The sequence below is a fragment of the Dendrobates tinctorius genome, unplaced genomic scaffold (genome assembly GCF_039654945.1).
Source record: "Dendrobates tinctorius isolate UK_male_01 unplaced genomic scaffold, ASM3965494v1 ptg000212l, whole genome shotgun sequence".
Classification (NCBI taxonomy): domain Eukaryota; kingdom Metazoa; phylum Chordata; class Amphibia; order Anura; family Dendrobatidae; genus Dendrobates; species Dendrobates tinctorius.
In genome coordinates, this window is record NW_027361879.1 from 1,264,030 (window position 1) to 1,283,438 (window position 19,409).

At 45.7% G+C, this 19,409-nt stretch overlaps 1 protein-coding gene across 2 annotated transcripts in view; it reads right to left on the reverse strand.

Moving 5' to 3' along the window:
• The window catches only part of RPTOR (regulatory associated protein of MTOR complex 1), a 371,474-nt gene that overhangs the window by 83,090 nt on the left and 268,975 nt on the right, over positions 1-19,409 (reverse strand). For both annotated transcript variants that reach the window (XM_073554721.1, XM_073554722.1), the window contains exons 6-7: positions 18,554-18,729; positions 750-809 (exon numbers count right to left, since the gene is read on the reverse strand). In XM_073554721.1, coding sequence (XP_073410822.1) covers positions 750-809; positions 18,554-18,729 — 236 coding nt within the window. The remainder of the gene's footprint in view (positions 1-749; positions 810-18,553; positions 18,730-19,409) is intronic.

Sequence of the window (19,409 nt, forward strand, 5' to 3'; positions counted from 1 at the left end):
TAGGAAGCACAGGTTCCAACAGGGTGTGGAGTCGACAACCAAATGTCCTTGGTGAAAAATCTAGCATTTGCTGACATTGTGAAACCAAGTTCAGTTCTTGGTTTCCCATAGACAACTAATAGAGGGCACTCTCTAGGGATACACAATAAGAAAGGGCACTTGGCAAATTTTTGGAACTCTCATACAAAAATCAATGGAAAGCGTCACGCATGTGCAGCCAATCTCTCCAATGATGAGATCACCACGTATGCATAGCTACCATTTCACGGATCAGAGTGCTACATATGCATGGCCACCTTTTCACTAATAATGAGCGCGCTACAATATACAGCCAGCCCTCCACTGACAAGACCACAATGCATGTGTGGCCACCTCTCCACTGATAAGACCGCAATGCATGTGTGGCCACCTGTCCACTAATAAGAGACAGACGTATGATCAGGAACCTCTCCATTGATTAAGCAAAGTATGCGTAGCCATCTCTCCACCGACAAGAGTGCAACACATGCGTGGCCACCTTTTCACTGACAAGACCGCAATGCATGTGTGGCCACCTCTTCACTAATAAGAGCATGCTTCACAATGAAAAAAAAAATGTTCTTCTGCATTGCACCACTGAATAACATTAGTCTGGGTGCTGTCCATGTTTTTTCACAGTCAGCACTCGAACTGAAAATAGTGTTGTGGGAACGAACCCTAAGAATGCCTTCAACATCAAAACAATCTATGATCTTTAAACTTTTACTTACTTTTCAATGAGATCCAGAGTGACACCCGGAACAAGTTTAACACTTTTCTGCATACAAAACCTACAACAGGAAACAATGAATTCATTATTTATAAAAAAAAAAAAATAAAATAAAAAAAAGCAATACACAAAAAGATGTATCTTTATAAAGCGATCTATTAAAAAATATATAACTTTCTTGAAAAAACAGCACCGCACTTGTTAGCAGGTTTTGCGTGGCATTGCAGCTCATCACCATTCATTTCAATAGAGCATGGCTACAATACCAGACACAACGTTTGGACAGGGGTGGCAATGTTTTAGTAATAAAGCATTTTTCATTCAACTTTTTCTATTCGGTAAAAGCACAAAGCCCCATACACACAGGAATATGGATAATATCCCTATAATATCCAACAAGCAGCCACGTATAAATATTAATTTTGTGTATTTGTCCTATAATCCTGGCAATAAAGAGCACGTCTTCCCAGATTATCTGTTCTTTTTGGAAAGGATTAAGAATAGCATGTTACTCATTATGTGGGGACTCGCACAGACGGACGCGATCCGTTACCATGTGATACACCGCAGCGCATGACTAATTGGGATGACGGAACGGTATAATATCTTATTAATTGTAAAACATAGGGATCAGGAGCGGATACGCCGTTGTACAATTACCCGGCGATATTCAATCAGCGTCTCTCTGAGATTCAATTACTCGAATTAGAGATCTAAATTCTGTTTCATTAAAGGGGAGATGGAAAAGGTACAAGTGAAAATTTCCGTACATGTGAGGATGGCAGGAAGGGAAAAAAATATTACATTTTAAAGGAATTGAAATGAAAAATAATTAATGCAAGAAAAATAGAAAGAAAAGTAACACTGTAAAGTTAATCACAATGCTTCCTGGGGGCTGTACAGGTCTAGATGTAGTGAACCCAGAAGATTTGGGATATTTTTTTACCCCATTCTCATGGAACAGGTAAAACATCTCCTCATTTCATGACAGTTTTGAGCTGTGTGTATGGGGATGGCAGATGATCCCTGGTGGATGTTCCCTTCCTATGTATTCCATATAGTTTTGGAGAAAAAAAAAAAAGAAAGAAAAATGGAAAAAGCTGCAGCTGCATCTCCTTCCTCTCCCCTAATGCATTTTCACTAAGAATGACTGAAAAACTGTTCCCTCTATTATTGAGACATGCCGTTTCTATAAGTCACTAGATGAAAAGCTCCTGCACCTCACCCCCCCCCCCCCCCCCCACGGGCTCTCCAGCTACTAAATGAAAAGGTGCAGCATGATTCCCTTCCTCCCTGAGTGAAAAGCTGTTGCAGCATCCTCCACGTGTCCACTCACGCTGGAGTGGCATGTAAAAGTTTGACCACCCTTGGTCAAAAATACTCTTATTGTGAACAGTTAAAGGGAATCTGTCCCCTATTTTTGGGCTTATAAGCTGCCGGCACAGCCACCAGGGGCTTATCTACAACATTACAGAATGCTGTAGATAAGCTTCCAATGTAACCTGAAAGAGAAGAAAAATTAGTTATATTATACTCACCCAGGGGTGGTCTGGGTCCGGTTTTGGTCCGATGGGTGTCACGGTCCGGTGCCTCCCATCTTCTAATGGTGACGTCCTCTTTGCTTCCCGTCCCGGCTCCGGCGCAGACGCACTGCTCTGCCCAGTCCTGTTGAGAGCAGAGCAGAGTACTGCAGTGCACAGGCGCTGGACCTCTTCCGGCGCCTGCGCACTGCAGTACTCTGCTCTGCCCTCAACAGGGCAGAGCATCTGCGCCCGAGCCGGGATGGGAAGCAAAGAAGAGGACATCACTGCATAAAGATGGGAGGCGCCGGACCGCGACACCCATCGGACCAAAACAGTACCCGGACCGCCCCTGGGTGAGTATAATATAACTCATTTTTCTTCTCTTTCAGGTTACATCGGGAGCTTATCTACAGCATTCTGTAATGCTGTAAATAAGCCCCTGGTGGCGGTGCCGGCAGCTTATAAGCCCAAAAATAGGTGACAGATTCCCTTTAAGCAAATTGAACATGAAATGAACTCTAAAATGCCTAAAGTTAAAGATGACACATTTCATTTGTATTTTAGCCAAAGAAACACATTTTCATCTTTTACTTTATAAAATTACAAAAAGGAAAATGGGCTGATGAAAAAGTTTGGGCACCCTGCATGGTTAGTCCCTAGAAGCATCCCTTTTGAAAGTATCACAGCTTGTAAACGCTTTTGGTAGCCAAGACAAGATTCTTTCTTGTTTGAGGGATTTTCATCCATTCTTCCTTGGAAAATTCTTCCAGTTCTGTGAGATTCCTGGGCTGTCTTCCATGCACTGCTATTTTGAGGTCTAGCCACAGATTTTCAATGATGTTCAGATCAGGAGAGTGAGGGCCTTTGTAAAACCTTCAGCTTGCGACTTTTGAGGTAGTATATTGTGGATTTTGACGTGGGTTTAGGATCATTATCCATTTGTAGAAGCCATCCTCTTTTCAACTTCATCTTTTTTTTTTCTTTACAGATCGTGTTATATTTGTATACAAAAAGTATAAAAATTTCATTGAATCCATTCTTCCCTCTAGCCGCGAAATGTTCCCCATGCCATTGCCTGCAACACAACCCCTAAAAATGATTGATCCACCCCCATGCTATGTTTGGCAGCTGTTATTTTCCTGAAAATCTGTGCCCTTTTCTCTCCACACACACACCTTTGATCATTGTGGACAAAGAGTTCTATTATAACATCATCGGTCCACAGGACTTGTTTCCAAAATGCATCAGGCTTGTTTACATGTTCTTTTACATACTTCTGATGCTGATTATTATTGTGAGGACGCAGGAAAGGTTTTCTTCTTATGACATTTTCATAAAAAACATATTTTTGCAGGTGTCGCTGAACATTAGAACAATGTTGCACAACTCCAGAGTCTGCTAAATTGTTCGGAAGGTCTTATGCAGTCAAACGGGGGTTCTGATTTGCACCTCTAGCAATCCTATGAGCAGCTCCCACTGAAATTTTGCTTGGTCTTCCAGACCTTATCTTGACCTCCACTGTTTCTTTTAACTGCCATTTCTTAATTACATTTTGAACTAAGGAAAGAGCAACTTGAAAACGCTTTCCTATCTTCTTATAGCCTCATCCTGCTTTGTGGGCCTCTACCATTTTCATTTTCAGAGTGCTAGGCAATGGCTTAAAAGAACCCATGGCTGCTGTCTTTGGCACAATATTAGCAGAGGCAGTGTTTTCATAAAGCTGTGAAATTTGCATCAACCGACCTTTCCGAACGATGATAGTGAACAAGTTATAACCCTAACAGACTAATTAAGGTCTGAAAGATTTATCTGAGCACAATAATCTCTAAGGGTGCTTAAACTTTTGCATCGGCTCATTTGCCTTTTTGCAGTTTTTATAATGTAAAAAATGACAATACATATACACAGCTCTGGCAAAAATTAAGAGACCACTGCAAAATTTTCAGTTTGTCTGATTTTTCTCTTTATAGGTATATTTTTTGAGCAAAATGTAAATTGATCTTTTATTCTATAAACTACTGACAACATGTCTTAAAATTTCCAAGCACTAAATTTTGTATTTTCAGAAAATAAGAAATGGTCAAAATAACAAAAAAATGCAGTGCTTGCAGTCCTCAAATAATGCTAAGAAAACAAGGTCATAATCATTTAGAAACAACAATACTAATGTTTTAACTCAGGAAGAGTTCAGAATCAATATTTCGTGGAATAATCATGATTTTTAAATCACAGCTTTCATGTGTCTTGGCATGCTTTCCACCAGTCTTTCCCACTGCTTTTGGGTGACCACTCCTGGTACAAAAATGTAAGCAGTTCTTCTTTGTTTGATGGCTTGTGACTATCCATCTTCCTCTTGATTACATGCCAGAGGTTTTCAATGGGGTTCAGGTCTGGAAATTGCGCTGGCCATGACAGGGATTTGATGTGGTGGTCCTTCTTCCACACACTGATTGACCTAGCTGTGTGGCATGGTGCATTGTCCTACTGGAAAAACCTGTCCTCAGAGTTGGGGAACATTGCATGAGCAGAAGGAATCAACTGTTTTTCCAGGATAACCTTGCATGCGGCTTGATTCATACGTCCTTCGCAAAGATTAACTTGCCCAATTCCAGTCTTGCTGAAGCATCCCCACATCATCACCGATCCTCCAAATTTCACAGTGGGTGCAAGACACTGTGGCTTGTACACCTCTCCAGGTCTCCGTCTAACCATTAGACGACCAGGTATTGGGCAAAGCTGAAAATTAAAACTCATCAGAGAAGATTACCTTACTCCAGTCCTCTATGGTCCAATCCTTATGGTCTTTAGCAAACTCCAGCCTGGCTCTCCTTCGCTTCTAAGGCTGTGTGCACACGATGCAGATTTGCAGCGGATCCGCAGCGGATTTTACCGCGCAGAAACGTTGCATTTCTGCATTGTGATGTACAGTAGCCTTAAAATCAATGGAAAAAAAACCCGCTGTGCAGACGCTGCAGATTTTTCAGCGCGGTTTTCCCGCGGTACAAAATCCGCAGCATGTTACTTCTTTTGTGCTGTTTTCCATCTCCTCTGTCACCAAATCCGCAGGGGGAAAACCGCGATGGAAACCCGCACAAAAACCGCGTGAAAACTGCATGAAAAATGGAAGAAATCCGCAGGAAAAATGCAGGCCATTTGACCTGCGGATTTCTTCCATTCTGCGCGGAAAAATCCGCAGGGCCAAAAAGTACGTCTCCACTCAGCCTAAGTGATGAAAGGCTTTTTCTAGCTTTACATCACTTGTGCCCTGCCTCTAGGAGCCTGTATGCACTTCACCCCAGCTGCCATATGCTATTCCTTTTGTAGGTCACTTGATGTCATCCTGCGGTTACCGAATGACATTCGAATAAGATGATGGTCATCCTGGTCAGTGGAGAGTAGTTTTTGCCCTCTGCCGTTCTGTAGCTTTGTTGTTCCCAATATCTGCTGCTTGACATCGTTGTAATGGACTGCCGTCTTAGAAATTTTAAGGATGGAGGCAACATGCACTCACTGGATCCCTTCTGCTATTAAAGCCAGAAGTGAGCTCTTCTTTTCCTCACTCAAGACTTTTCTTTTCAACTCCTTTGGCATGGTTAAAAGTTAGTTCTTCATTCCTATTGCTTTTGGGATATTACTAGCACTTGTTTTGCCATCCAGCTTGTCCTATTGCAAGAGGATTGTGAACACCACAGCAGGGTTTTTTTTTTTATACTTTCCTTCATTAAATAAGATATGGTTCAGATGATCACTAGTGATGAGCGAGTATACTCGGGTGTCCTTCGAGTATTTTGGCATGCTCGGAGATTTTAGTTTTGTTATCTGCATGATTTGTGACTGCTAGACAGCCTGAAAACATGAGTGGAATGCCTTCTTGTTAGGGAATTCCCACATGTATTCAGCCTATCTACAAGTCGCAAATCATGCAGCTAACACCAAAATACCCGGAGGACACCCGAGCAAGTTCGGGAAAACCCGAGCAATGAGTATACTCGTTCATCACTAATGATCACCTAATCAGAAGCACATTAAGTAGAATGAGGTGTACTCTGGTTGGAATTCAACTGACACTGGAATGGAATGGCTTTGAGACATGTAGAGAAGCTGATTTTTATAAAACTGTGCAGTGGTCTCTTAATTTTTTGCCAGAGCTGTATTTATTGCCTACAGTACAACGGAAAGGTGTCATCTTCAACTTTAGGTCTTTAAGGGATAATATCTTCAACTAGCTTAACTGTTCACAATAACTGTAATTTTGACCAGGGGTGCCCAAACTTTTACATGCCACTGTGAATTGCAGAGAATAGCTGTAGATCCATCCCTAGTCTCCTCCTCTCATTGCTTCACCAAAATCAGAGTGAAAATCTGCAGCTGCATCCCCCCTCCTGTTCAGTTTCCTGAAAGCACTGAGTGAAAAGTTGTAGTAGCATCACCCCATCTCTCTTTTGATTGCTAGTTAATTAACTCAGAAAGAGAATTGATGCAGCTGCATACCCATCCCCTCTCTTCTACAATCATGATGTTTTATTAATTTCCAAAACATTAAGTCTGCAGCCACATCCCCAATATTTCCCCTCAAGATATTTAATAAACTCACTTAGCGAAGAGCTGCATCCACTTTAGGCTACATCCCCTTGCTCTCCCTTTGTGCTGTGTTTTCACCTCCCCCTATAATACAGTTACAAAACAAAGATGCATCCGCATTCCCCTCATCTTCCTTTTGTGTTTTCACCTCTATCATATGGCAGAAAAGCTGCAGTTGCACACCCCTCCTCTCTCCTCGTGCTGTGTTTGGACCTATCCTATCATTCAGGTATACTGCATAAAGCTGCATCCCTTTCCTTTCCTATCATATATTTATAGCTGCAGCTGCATCCCCCTCATGCTGTGTTTTTACCCCTTACCACACAGTTATACTATGTAGAGCTGTTGCTACATCCCCCTCCTTTAACCTATTTCTTGTGTACTATTTACTGTCTTACACTAGATGGATTTTTTTGATGGGTGAGGACGTTTTTAATCGAGACACAGGAAAAGATAGGCGAGGGCTGTTGGATGGTGAGGGAGAATACAAAGTTACACGTATTCAAAAGTATTCGTGACTTCCAGAAAAAAAACATGGATTTTTGTGAGTATTCACAGTAAAATCCTTTTCTCCGAGACGCTCATTAGGGGACACAGATACTGTGGGTGTATGCTTCTGCCGCTAGGAGGCTGACACGAAGTGCAAAAAAGAGGTTAGCTCCTCCTCCGCAGTATACACCCTCGCCCCTATTGCGGATGGAAATCAGTTTGGAGCCAAAGCAGTAGGAGGACAACAAATCAGCCTTAATACAGGTACAACATGTCCAAAGGAAAACACCACCCCTATATCAAATAAGTAAACACATTCATTTAAACAAGAGCCAACTGGCTAATAGGGTGGGTGCTGTGTCCCCCAATGAGCGTCTCGGAGAAAAGGATTTTACGGTGAGTACTCACAAAAATCCATGTTTCTCCTTCGTCTCATTGGGGGACACAGATACTGTAGGACGTCCTAAAGGAGTCCCTGGGTGGGAGATTGACTCACCGATCCAAGCTACACGCACCTCCTGTTTAAAGGTGCGCCACCGTTGCTTGGAGAATCTTTCTACCTAGACTCGCATCCGCCGAGGCCTGAGCATGGATATTATGCTTGGCAAATGTGTGCAGGCTGGACCAGGTTGCTGCCTTGCAAACCTGTTCCGTCGAAGCCTGATGCCGAAGCGCCCAAGAGGCGCCCACCGCCCAGGTAGAGTGCGCTCTGATCCCTGCTGGAATCGGCGTGCCTCTAATGCGGTAGGACTCCTGAATAGTCAAACGAATCCATCTGGCTATGGTCGACTTTGAGGCAGCGAGCCCCTTCCTGCGCTCTTCAGGGAGCACGAACAGCGTGTCCATCTGACGAAAGGGTGCCGTCCACGACACGTACCTCCGGAGGGCTCTTACCAGGTCTAACGTGTGAAGAGCCTTTTTCCACACGGTGCACCGGGGCTGGACAAAATGACGGCAAAACAACATCTTCATTAATGTGAAAAAGAGGACACGACCTTCGGCAGAAAAGGAAGGGCTGGTCTGAGGACCACCTTATACTTATGGAAAGTGAGGAACGGAGCTCGGCAGGATAGAGCCGCCAGCTCTGAAACCCGCCTGATGGAAGTGATGGCCACTAGGGGAACAACTTTCCAGGAAAGGTACCTCAAAGAGATATCCTGAAGCGGTTCCAATGGAGCTTCCTGCAGAACACTTAGGACCATGTTAAGAACCCAGGCGTCCATCGGCGCCTTATAGGGAGGTATCAAGTGGGACACACTCCCCGGATGAAAAGTCTGCACCTGCAAATTGGTAGCAACCCTGCACTGGAACAGGATGGATAAGGCTGGTTTCACATTAGCGCTTTTTAAGCGCACGCACGGCCGGGGGTAGCTCCGCCCCCGAGCCGGCTCTCTGCCCGGCGTGCCCGCCCCTTGCTTGTAGCGCCGCCTCCTAGCGCACAGCGGCGCCTGCGATCGGCGCACCCTATCTTTAGCATAGGGTGCGCAGATCGTGCGCAGGCCGTGCGCTAGTTGCGCTTTGACCTGCGCTGCGCACTTTTGACGGTGCGCCGTGCGCGCCAAAATCCGAAAAGTTTGATTTTGGCGCGCACGGCGCACCGTCAAAAGTGCGCAGCGCAGGTCAAAGCGCAACTAGCGCACGGCCTGCGCACTATCTGCACACCCTATGCTAAAGATAGGGTGCGCCGATCGCAGGCGCCGCTGTGCGCTAGGAGGCGGCGCTACAAGCAAGGGGCGGGCACGCCGGGCAGAGAGCCGGCTCGGGGGCGGAGCTACCCCCGGCCGTGCGTGCGCTTAAAAAGTGCTAATGTGAAACCACCCTAAGGCTGACATTTGTCTCCTGCGGAAACCTGGGGCAAAGCCCGAGTCTAATGCTCTACCGACTGAGCTATCCGGGCTCTCTGAGCCTGACTGAAGAAAAACCAAGATGTTGGAGATCGAGAATCTTAGCGGAGAAACACCGCGGCCTCGGCATCAAGCAAAGAACACCTTCCAGGTGTGGTGGTAAATTCATGCTGAAGCAGGCCTCCGAGCGCTAATCGTTGTAGCGACCACCTTGCTCCCGAACCCTGCCTAGGTTAGAATCAAAGATTTAACGTCCCTGCCGTCAAACACAGGGTCCCTGAGTTCAGGTGGCACATCGGTCCTTGAGACGGTAGATCTGGACACTCTAGCAGGCGCCCAGGAACGTCGGCGAGCAGCTGCCTTAGATCTGCGCACTATGCTCGACGGGGCCAGTCTGGGGCCAGCAGAATCGCCGGCCCCCCCTTCCGTCTTGATCCCCTTGCTGACTCTCGGGAGTAGTGGCAGTGGGGGAAATAGATATGGGAGGCGAAACTGGTCCCATGGCAGAACCAACGCGTCCACCGCGAATGCCTGCGGGTCCCTGGCCCGAGAGACATATGTGGGCACCTTGGCATTCACTCTGGAAGCCATCAGGTCCACATCCGGAGCTCCCCACAGTTGACAAATCTGCTGAAGAACTTCGGGATGGCCACTCTCCGGATGCAAGACCCTGCCGGCTGAGGAAGTCTGCCGCCCAATTTTCCACGCCCGGGATGTGGACAGCCGAAATCACTGAGTGGTTTGCTTCGGCCCACTGAAGAACGTGCTCCACCTCGCGCATGGTTGTTCTGCTGCGGCTGCCCCCCTGACGAATTATGTAAACCACCGCCGTGGCGTTGTCCGATGGAATCTGGATAGGGAGGCCTGCTAGAAAGCGATGAAACTTCTGCAGAGCCAGCCGAATTGCTCGTATCTCCAATAAGTTGATCGGGAGGCGTGCATCCTGTGGCGACGACCGTTTCTGGGTTGTGTGGTGGAAAACACCGCTCCCCAACCGAGGAGACTGGCGTCGATTGTCATTATCAGCCCATGACCTGGGGGGAAAGGTTTCCCCTAGGCCAGAGAGGAACTGGTTATCCACCATCTGAGCGACTGCCTGACTTGAGAGGACAGTTGGCACCGACGATCGATCGTGAAAGGATTCTTGTCCCAGGCTGACACTAGGCGTGCTGCAGGGGGTGAAGGATGGAAGTGGACGAAAGGTATCGGATGGTATGAGGGACTGGTTGGCGTAGTGTCCGGACTCCCTGCCGGAGACTAGCGCCTTTTCCTGAGGGAGAATTACCAACCCTCGGCAAGTGTCGAAGATCATTCCAGGAAGGAGATCCTCGGAGCTGGCACAAGGGATAATTTCTTTGCATTGACCAACCATCTAAGCGGCAAGAGTATCTAGCGTGCTGTTGACACCTTCCTCACATGCCCGAATTGACGGACCCTTGACCAAGAGGTCGTCCAGATAAGGCAAGACGACTATGCCTCGAGAATGCAGTGTGGCCCTGACAATTGCCATAACCTTTGTGAACACTCTGGGAGCCGTGGCTAGCCCGAAGGGTAGCGCTACGAACTGAAAATGTTGAACGCTGATGGCGAAGCGTAGAAGCCTCTGATGAGGAGGAAAAAATGGGAATATGCAGAAATGTGTCCTGGCTGTCAAATGAGGCCAAGTATTCTCACTGCTCCATGACCGCTATGACTGAACGGAGAGACTCCATCTGGAAATGTCTGATCCTGATGAATTTGTTCAGAAGCTTTAGGTCCAAAACAGGCCTGACAGACCCGTCCTTTTTGGGAACCACAAAAAGGTTGGAATAGAACCCCTGAGCTCTTCCGTGTTCCGGCACTGGAACAATGACTCCGTTGTGCAGGAGCGACTTGATGGCTCCCAATAGAGCCCTTACCTGGGTATCCAGGAAAGAAAAAAAAAAAAAAAAGAAAAAACCATCTTGGAGGGTATCTGACAAATTCTATTTTGTAACCTGAGGACACCAATTCTTTTACCCATGCGTCGCGAGCGATGTTGGCCCAGACGTGGTGAAAACAGAGTAGGCGGCCGCCCACTTTGCTGGTGTCGTCTGGTAAAGACCTCGAGTCATTTGGCCAATGATCTTTAGGATCTGGGTCCCCTCGATCTGGCCTGTTGAGCACGCATTCTCCCCAATGGGTTGGCTCTATATGACCTGCCGCTCCCTATCCTGGTTGGGGCGGCCTGAGGTGGCAGAATTGGGCCCCGTAGTCCACCCGGAGTCTTTTAACGCATGACCCCGGACCGGTCTCCTATTCGGGTCCAGGACCAGGCTCAGGCTGCTTAGCGGCCGCCACCTGACCAATGCCGTCACGCCCCGCCTAGAATGGCTGGTGGCACTGCGAAAGGCCCGAAAACGTGCCTGAACCGGGTGACGAAAAAACAGTTTAACCTTCTGTTGAGGGAGAAACCCGCTCTTTCCTCCTGTGGAGTCGGAGATACGTTGATCCAACTTTTCACCAAATAGGCGGCCGCACTGATAAGGCAGGGAAGTCAAGGACTTCTTGGAAGTAGAATCGGCCCGCCATGTCCTCAACCATAGGGCTCTTCAGATAGAGATTGCATTAGCGGCAGCAGGTGCTGAACAATTGGCCGCATCCAAAGACGCATTCATTACATAATCTCCGGCTATCGTCATCTGAACTGTGACCTCCGAGATCTCTGCAGGTAGATCCTGCTCTTGCGCGACCTTGTTTAAGGTTTCTGACTATGATATCATAGCCTTGGCTAACCAAGTTGCTGCGAGGGAGCGAATGCAGACCCTGACGCCTCATATACTGAACGAGTTAGGCTCTCAATAAGGCAGTCCGTGGGATCTTTAATCGAGGAAACCCTAGGGACAGATAACAGGGTCATAGTGGCCAGGCGTGAAACCGGAGGATCCACTATCGGGGATTCCATCCATTGTTTACGGAGGTCCGGAGCAAACGGATACCTCGTTTCGAGTGCCCTTTAACCTGAGAAAAACGCCGTTCTGAACGTTCTCTGAGCCGCTGTACTATGTCCTCCAACTCAGGGTGAGAGGAAAAAATTCTGTGCGGCCGCTTCACTCGTTTACATGCCACTTTATGCCCCATAGCCGCTGCGGTATCATCCTCAATCCCCAGGGTCTGATTGACGGCTTCTATGAGGCTGCCCACTGTTTCACGCGACCCTGGAGTGTCCAGTTCAAGGGGCTGATCTGAGTCGCAATCTGAGGTCTGCTCGCTATTAACCACTGGTGACGGGGAGCGAGAAGCAGATCTTACGGATGCCGAAGGCACCGGATGGACTGGGCGACACCGTGTGGATTCGTTTCCCCCGGGTCTGCCTGGAGTGAGAGCGGCCCCTGCAGGCCGGAGGCTCCTGTCAGGTGGAGGTTCCCTCTAAAAGGCGGTGAGACACTGTCCCTGCCCCTATCTGGGGCTTGAAGGGATTCTATTGCTCTCGTAAGCGACGCCATGTACTGTGACAGTGATCGGGCCCACTCCGGGGGATTTGACACATTGGTCGTGGTCGCAGGGGATGGCTCTTGGGCGCGTTTGGATTCGCAGGCTTCGCATAAACGCTTGCTCTGCGCCCACGGAAACGCAGCCCGACAAAAGATGCATGGCGCGTAAAAGAACGTGTGCGTCTTTGCTTTTTTCGGACATGCTGTATCTGTCCATTGCTGGGGATATGGGGAAGAGGTAGCCCCTCGTTTTTCCCTATAGCGTGGCCTCTCGGGCAGCACTTACCCCAGTCCTGCGCCCCTCCGACCTGGATGCTTCGCCGACATCTATGGCGCCCACCAGCCTGTAAAACCGCTCTAGGGGCGGTACTCCCACTTTGCGGCCTAGCCCGTGCTCCGAAGCCGGGGCCTCGATTTTTACTGCCGCCGAGTGCGGGGCGGGTTGCCGGAAGTGACGTGCGGCCCCGAGGGCTAGGGGCTAATAAATGGCTCAGTAGCACAGATGAACCATCAGAGCACGCTAACCTACATGAGTTGATAATTTTACATAGTTATCTAATCTATTCTAGAGCTTTTGTTAAAGTAGTTTTTGAAACGTCAGAATATAATGCTCGGCATTTGCTTACAACTTGCAGGACATATTGCTTTTGTTCTTCATCTTTTGTCAGAAGGTCGTTAAAGTCGGTTACTTCCTACCTCTTTTAATTTTTCTTTCCTAACTTTTGGATTTACAACCCTAGCGTGCTCTGATGGTTCATCTGTGCTACTGAGCAATTTATTTATTACTCTGCATTCAAATACCACAAATGGTTCGAAAATTTGGTTAGGGCTATTTCTGCAATGTTGTTGTCACATTCTTTATAGTCTAACAGACTATGCAAAATACCTAAATCTTAAAATACCTCAATTTGGATTTTTTCAAACTTTGAGCGACGAGCGGCACGGGTTAACGTCGTTTGATCGAGCTCAAATTTTGGCTATCTCAATATCTGGAAAGGGGAATCGTTTTGTGGGGTCCAGACGGACAAAATTCCAACATCGATTTTTTGCGGTCACCCTAGTGTATACTGCAGAGGAGGCGCTAACCTTTTTTTCACTTCGTGTCAGCCTCCTAGCGGCAGAAGCGTACACCCACAGTATCTATGTCCCCCAATGAGACGAAGGAGAAAAATCCTTTCTGATGGATAACGTGTGGAACTTTAAGCTGTACAAAGATCAAACTTCTATTAAAAAAGACAAAACTTCACATACAGCTTATTCAAGAACTCTGCTTGCTGTCAATAATTGGAAACATATTGTTCACATCAGATTTAGGACAACTTTATGGCTCATTCATCGTACCAATGTTTAATAATGTCTAATATTTATCCTTTTTTAATTCAAGACCTCTGCAGAAGTCAATGAATGGAAACAATGTCCTCATTAAGACGCTTAAATTGTGTTCTGATCATGTCCAATTATAGTTCTGAGATAAGCATTTTAATGAAATGGGTATGGGCAGGTCAGAATTTTCCCATTCACTGACAGCAAGCTGAGGGAGTGAAACAGAATGCAAAAGAAAGCTGTAGTATCTGTCAGAATATAAGCCCATGATATATGCCTGGGAGGTGGGGGATACATATGGAAATGAGTGAGGGAGGAAGAACTGTGTGCGTTGCAGGGCTGATCTCCGGCTCATTACCAGGCGCTCGGAAACACCCGCGTTCGGCACACATTTTGATCAATGGATTCCTGGCAGGTTTTTCATACGGTTGCCTAATACTTTGCAAAGCAGAAGTGTTATGGAGTGTGATGTACATGAGTCTCCATATAAATCAGCCCCTGAGGTGAGCCGAGTTGTTTGCTTGAGCTGATGTATATTTGATTAAGGCTGCAGTGTATCTCCATTACTGAAGATGGGAGACTGCGCGCAGACTCACAGCCGCTTCCTCACCGCTCCGGCCGACATGCATCTTTTATTCTCTCTGCTAGTGAGAGGAGATTATTAACCCTTCATTATCAGAAGGGAAGATCTTTTATCAAGAAACGGGTCGTTCTCCTACTGAATGTCAACGCAGCCGCTCGCTTCTAGCATTTGAGCACATTGGGAAACATAGCGGCGGTCTACCGGATCGGTCTCTTATTTGGCCATACCCAATTGCTGTTCTTTGGCTAGGCTAATGATAAGAGTCTTCTGTCTCACACAGTTCTGCTAGTCCACTACCGGAGGCGCTATCAATCTCTCCCAGATCCTTAGTGGTGAAGTGTTGGTATGATCCATTTGCCATACGTGACCAGGGCTCATTTTGGAAAACTATATTTAGCATCCTCTTCTTTTAAAGCTTTAGATTGTGCAGCCATCTGCTATTCCTACTGGAAACATTTGATAAATTGAGAATTATGGACACTAGAGTTGGGCAACGAACCTGGACCATTGGTCCTTGGATGCTGGTACCAGATCACCGAGGACCTCCTTCTCCTTGTGACATCCCTGACAGCCCTTCTAATTAGACTACTACCTCGTTTACGCTGTGGCACCATGGCGCCTCACGTCTCGTCGGACAACTAATCAGCAGGGATGTTTCGTGTGCCCAACTGTAGTCAACACTTGAGTGTGATCATTTCACATCGGCAATTTATTCATACATTTCCCTGATGAGTAACAGCACAAAAGTACACCCCGGAATAGAAATTTTGACTAAGGCCTCTTTCACACTTCCGTTTTTTACAATCAGTCACAATCAGGTTTTGAAAAAAAACGGATCCTCAATTTTTTTTTGAGGATCCGTTTTTTTCCCATTGACTTGCATTAATGGCGGATTGTGACGGATTGCTGTCCGTTGCATCCGTTTTTTGTGAGGATCCGCCAAAAGTTGCTGTCCGTCACCATCCTCAAAAATTTCAAAACGGAGCTTGTAACGTTTTTTTCTCTGGCGGATCCTGCAAACACTGATTTAACCCGAATTTCTTTCTGGGTGCCGGACCAAAAAAAAAAAAAAAATCTCTCTCTCTCAGCGATTCCTTTAAATTTCTTCATTTTCAGGATCCGTCTGAAAACGGATCCTGTGCCATCCGTTCACATCAGTTTAGAACGGATCCGCTTGTCCGCCTTTTTGGCGGATTAGAACTGATGCAAAAAACTGAAGTGTGAAAGAGGCCTAACTATGAACTAAATATGGACAGAGTCTCCCCTAGAATTAACCAGTTTCCTACGTCACTCTAGTGGACACGGTTTGCCTTTGGATTGTCACTAATCCGTGAATAAATGAAAGCATAAACTGATCAAGCAATTTGCAAACAGTGGGCCTGTCTTTTGGCAGCACCAGTATCCAGAAATCATCAAAAGAGACTTAAAGGGGAACTTTCACTATATTTTTTTTTATTTAAACTAAGTGTATGGTCTAATCACTGCTGATCATCTGATTCAGGAACACTTTTTATTTTTCTTCAGTGCGCCTCTGATCAAATTATGTTCCCTCATATTAAAGAATCAAATTTTGCTTCCAAGCAACTAGAACGTCTCTGTGGGCGTTTGCTTTTTCTCCTGACGCTGGCCAATCAAAACATCACCACGCCCACATATATGTTCTGTGGTATACGCCCAGATGCTTGGTGGCAAAATTTGCTTTTTTCTTACAAGAGGACATAACTTTGGAATGGAGGGTCACAGAAGAAAAAGAAAAAAAGTTCCAGAATCAGTGGAGCAGCGCCATTTGGAGACGGTGCTCAGTTTAAATAAAAAAAAAAAATGTATTAATACAGTGTAGGTTCCCCTTTAAATCTCCTCTGGTGATACAGTAATGGGTGGTACCAAAACACAGATCCACTGTTAGTGGATTGCTTAATCACCTTCGCAGGGGCTTAGGCTTTCACCTGTGTGATGCCACAATATCCAGGTTAATGTGATAGACAACAGGCATTAATTTTACCCGCTGGCAATATACAATGGTCCAAGGCTGTGATATTACTGGATCTATAGGAGTATTTCTAGGAAAACATCCCGATCCCTTATACCCCATGGATTCTACTATAGCTCAGATGGGAAATGCTTGGCGCTGTTAATACGAGTTTGTTTCTCTTTATTCCTTCAAGTCCGTGAAGCTTGAGAACCCCGTGTGTTAATGCCGCCTCAGGATCTATTAAGAGCCTGCAGCTGGAAACATAAAAGCGTTCCTCCACATTCTGCAGAAGCCGGTATATAATATAAATGAGCCTGCGTGATGAGGAAAACCATGGAGGACCGAAGATCCTCTGAGCAGACAGCGCCCCGGTGGTTACTGAGCGCACGGATGACGCGCTGCAGACTAATTGATCACTGTCAGACACGAGCGCATCCACCGCAGCTGTTCATTATCATGCAAATTAACGGATAACACAAATGAATTATCAGCCAATCTACAGTACAAAGTTCAGTGCCATCCACCGGGCGGGCCCGAAAGGCCAGTGACCTGCAAAATTACCAAGGAGATGATCAAAGCGGCCCAATTGCGAGGGGATAATTACCCCAGAGCTCAGTCAGCAGGAGTCGCACCAACCTTCAAAACTCTGAAAATGTTGTGTCCCTCAAGATGATAAAAACACAACAACTTTACAAAACTTTCAGGAGGCAACTAGTCGCTATTACAGGTCTTAAGGGGTACTACCATCTCAATGTCATATAGTAAAAGGAACGAGACATAAAAGATTTGATACACGTGTGCTCTATCTTTGGGACTCTCATCTATCTCCCACCACCGTCATTGGAGAGATAGTGGAAATTTTTCCTAGCCTGGGTACCTCTCCATTGCATTTGAGGCTTGATGGAGACCAATCCTCGCTATAGGTCAGGACCCAGAGGTGGGACATGCAGACAGACACTTATGGCATACCCTATCCAAAATCTATTCTCATACATTAGTAAATGATGAGTTTAAAGGACATTATCCATTCAGGATCCTTATTTCTTGTCCAGAGCAGATATAAATAGCGTCTTTCCCGCTGGAGGACTTGGCTTGCCCTTTGCTACACAGATTACCGAAGGAGTTGTGTAATGCTTTACTTCTCCCGTGGTGGCTCTGCAGGGAAACTAAACACTAAACTTCAGGTTTCCAACACATTGAGTTGATTGGTCAACAGGGTGTTCATTGACCTTAACGGACGACCATCCTATAATGCATGGATGAGCAGAGATATTCTCTTTGTAATGGTTCACTATCCTTTCCGATAGGGTTTTAGGGTTGTCATTAAAGTAGTTCAGGGTTATGTGGCCTCCAAACTAAGATTTTGAGCTACTATGCTGTGACGGTTTATTACTGCAAGGGGGTCACTTTGTGGGATGTTTTGGATATTTGAGAGAAAGAGTTGAAGCACTGGCACTTTATTCATCTCTGTATATCCATTATACACACTTTCTACTCCATTGCTGCATGTGTGTTTTTTCTGCACCTGAATTCTTCATCATATGGAGCTCTTTAATCATGTGACCCGTCTTTATGTGTTTCTTGTTTATATCATGAATCTTTGAGAATAAAACTATTTTAATTATTCTTCTTGGTGGATGTCTTTACTCCAAGTGTTTTTGTATACAAGGTATTGGGAGTTATTCCACAGCTAGTGCATGTTATGGGGTGGTCACTATGGGTCAGGGCCACCTGTAATTATATGTTCACTGCCCTTGAAATTTTGTTTACAGATTACCGAAGGAGTTGTGTAATGCTTTACTTCTCCTGTGGTGGCTCTGCAGGGAAACTAAACACTAACCTTCAGGTTTCCAACACATTGAGTTGATTGGTCAACAGGGTGTTCATTGACCTTAATGGACGACCATCCTATAATGCATGGATGAGCAGAGATATTCTCTTTGTAATGGTTCACTATCCTTTCCGATAGGGTTTTAGGGTTGTCATTAATGTAGTTCAGGGTTTTCTGCATTTTCTAAGAAAATATTGTTATACTCACCATCGTAGTGCTATTTTTATTGGCGTAGTGAGGCAGGAGGTGAAGAGATCAGCAGGAAGGTCAGGGTTCATGGGTAACAACTCATCGGCGTCGCAGGCAGCCAACTGGATGCAATTCTTCATGGAAGGCGGCAAAGGCATCTGTGCCAGTGGGTGACTGGGATTAATGGCAGCAACCTGTAATTAAAGAGCCAATTAGTGTTCACTAATAACTCAATGGAGCACTAGTAGGCATCAGAGTGCGGCATGCACATTAGGCCTTACAGAGTAACTGTCGCTTTAATTTTATTTCATGAAATCACGTACAGATGGAAATAAACAACTTTGTAATATAACTTATCTGATAAATCTGTTTCTTTCTCCTCCTGGACTGGTCATTCATTCACAATTCATTGGTAAAATCTGTGTCCAGTGGAGACAGATTTCCCCATTACAGAGATAAGCGATGGAAGTTGGTGCTTATAAGATTCTATGAAGGGGAGGAGCTACAGGCCAATAGACATTCCACTGCATGTTCCATAGAACTTTATGAGCACCAACTGTCATTTATCTCAGTAATTGGAAAGTCTGCATTCTCTGAAGACAGATTTTTACCCGCAAATTGAGACTAAAAGATCAGTCTAGAGGCGAAAGAAGCAGATTTCTCCGAAAACGGTTATCATAACAATTTCCTATTTTTATGTGAGCTATTGGTTTATGAAATAAAATATTTATATTATACATATATAATGATATAGCTTTAAAGATAAGAGTTCCAGTGACTAATTTACAGAAAAAAATTAAGTCAGAATGAAAAATTACTGCATGTGTATAATCACGGCATTGAGCTAATCGTCCTGCGCAAGAATGCATGTTCA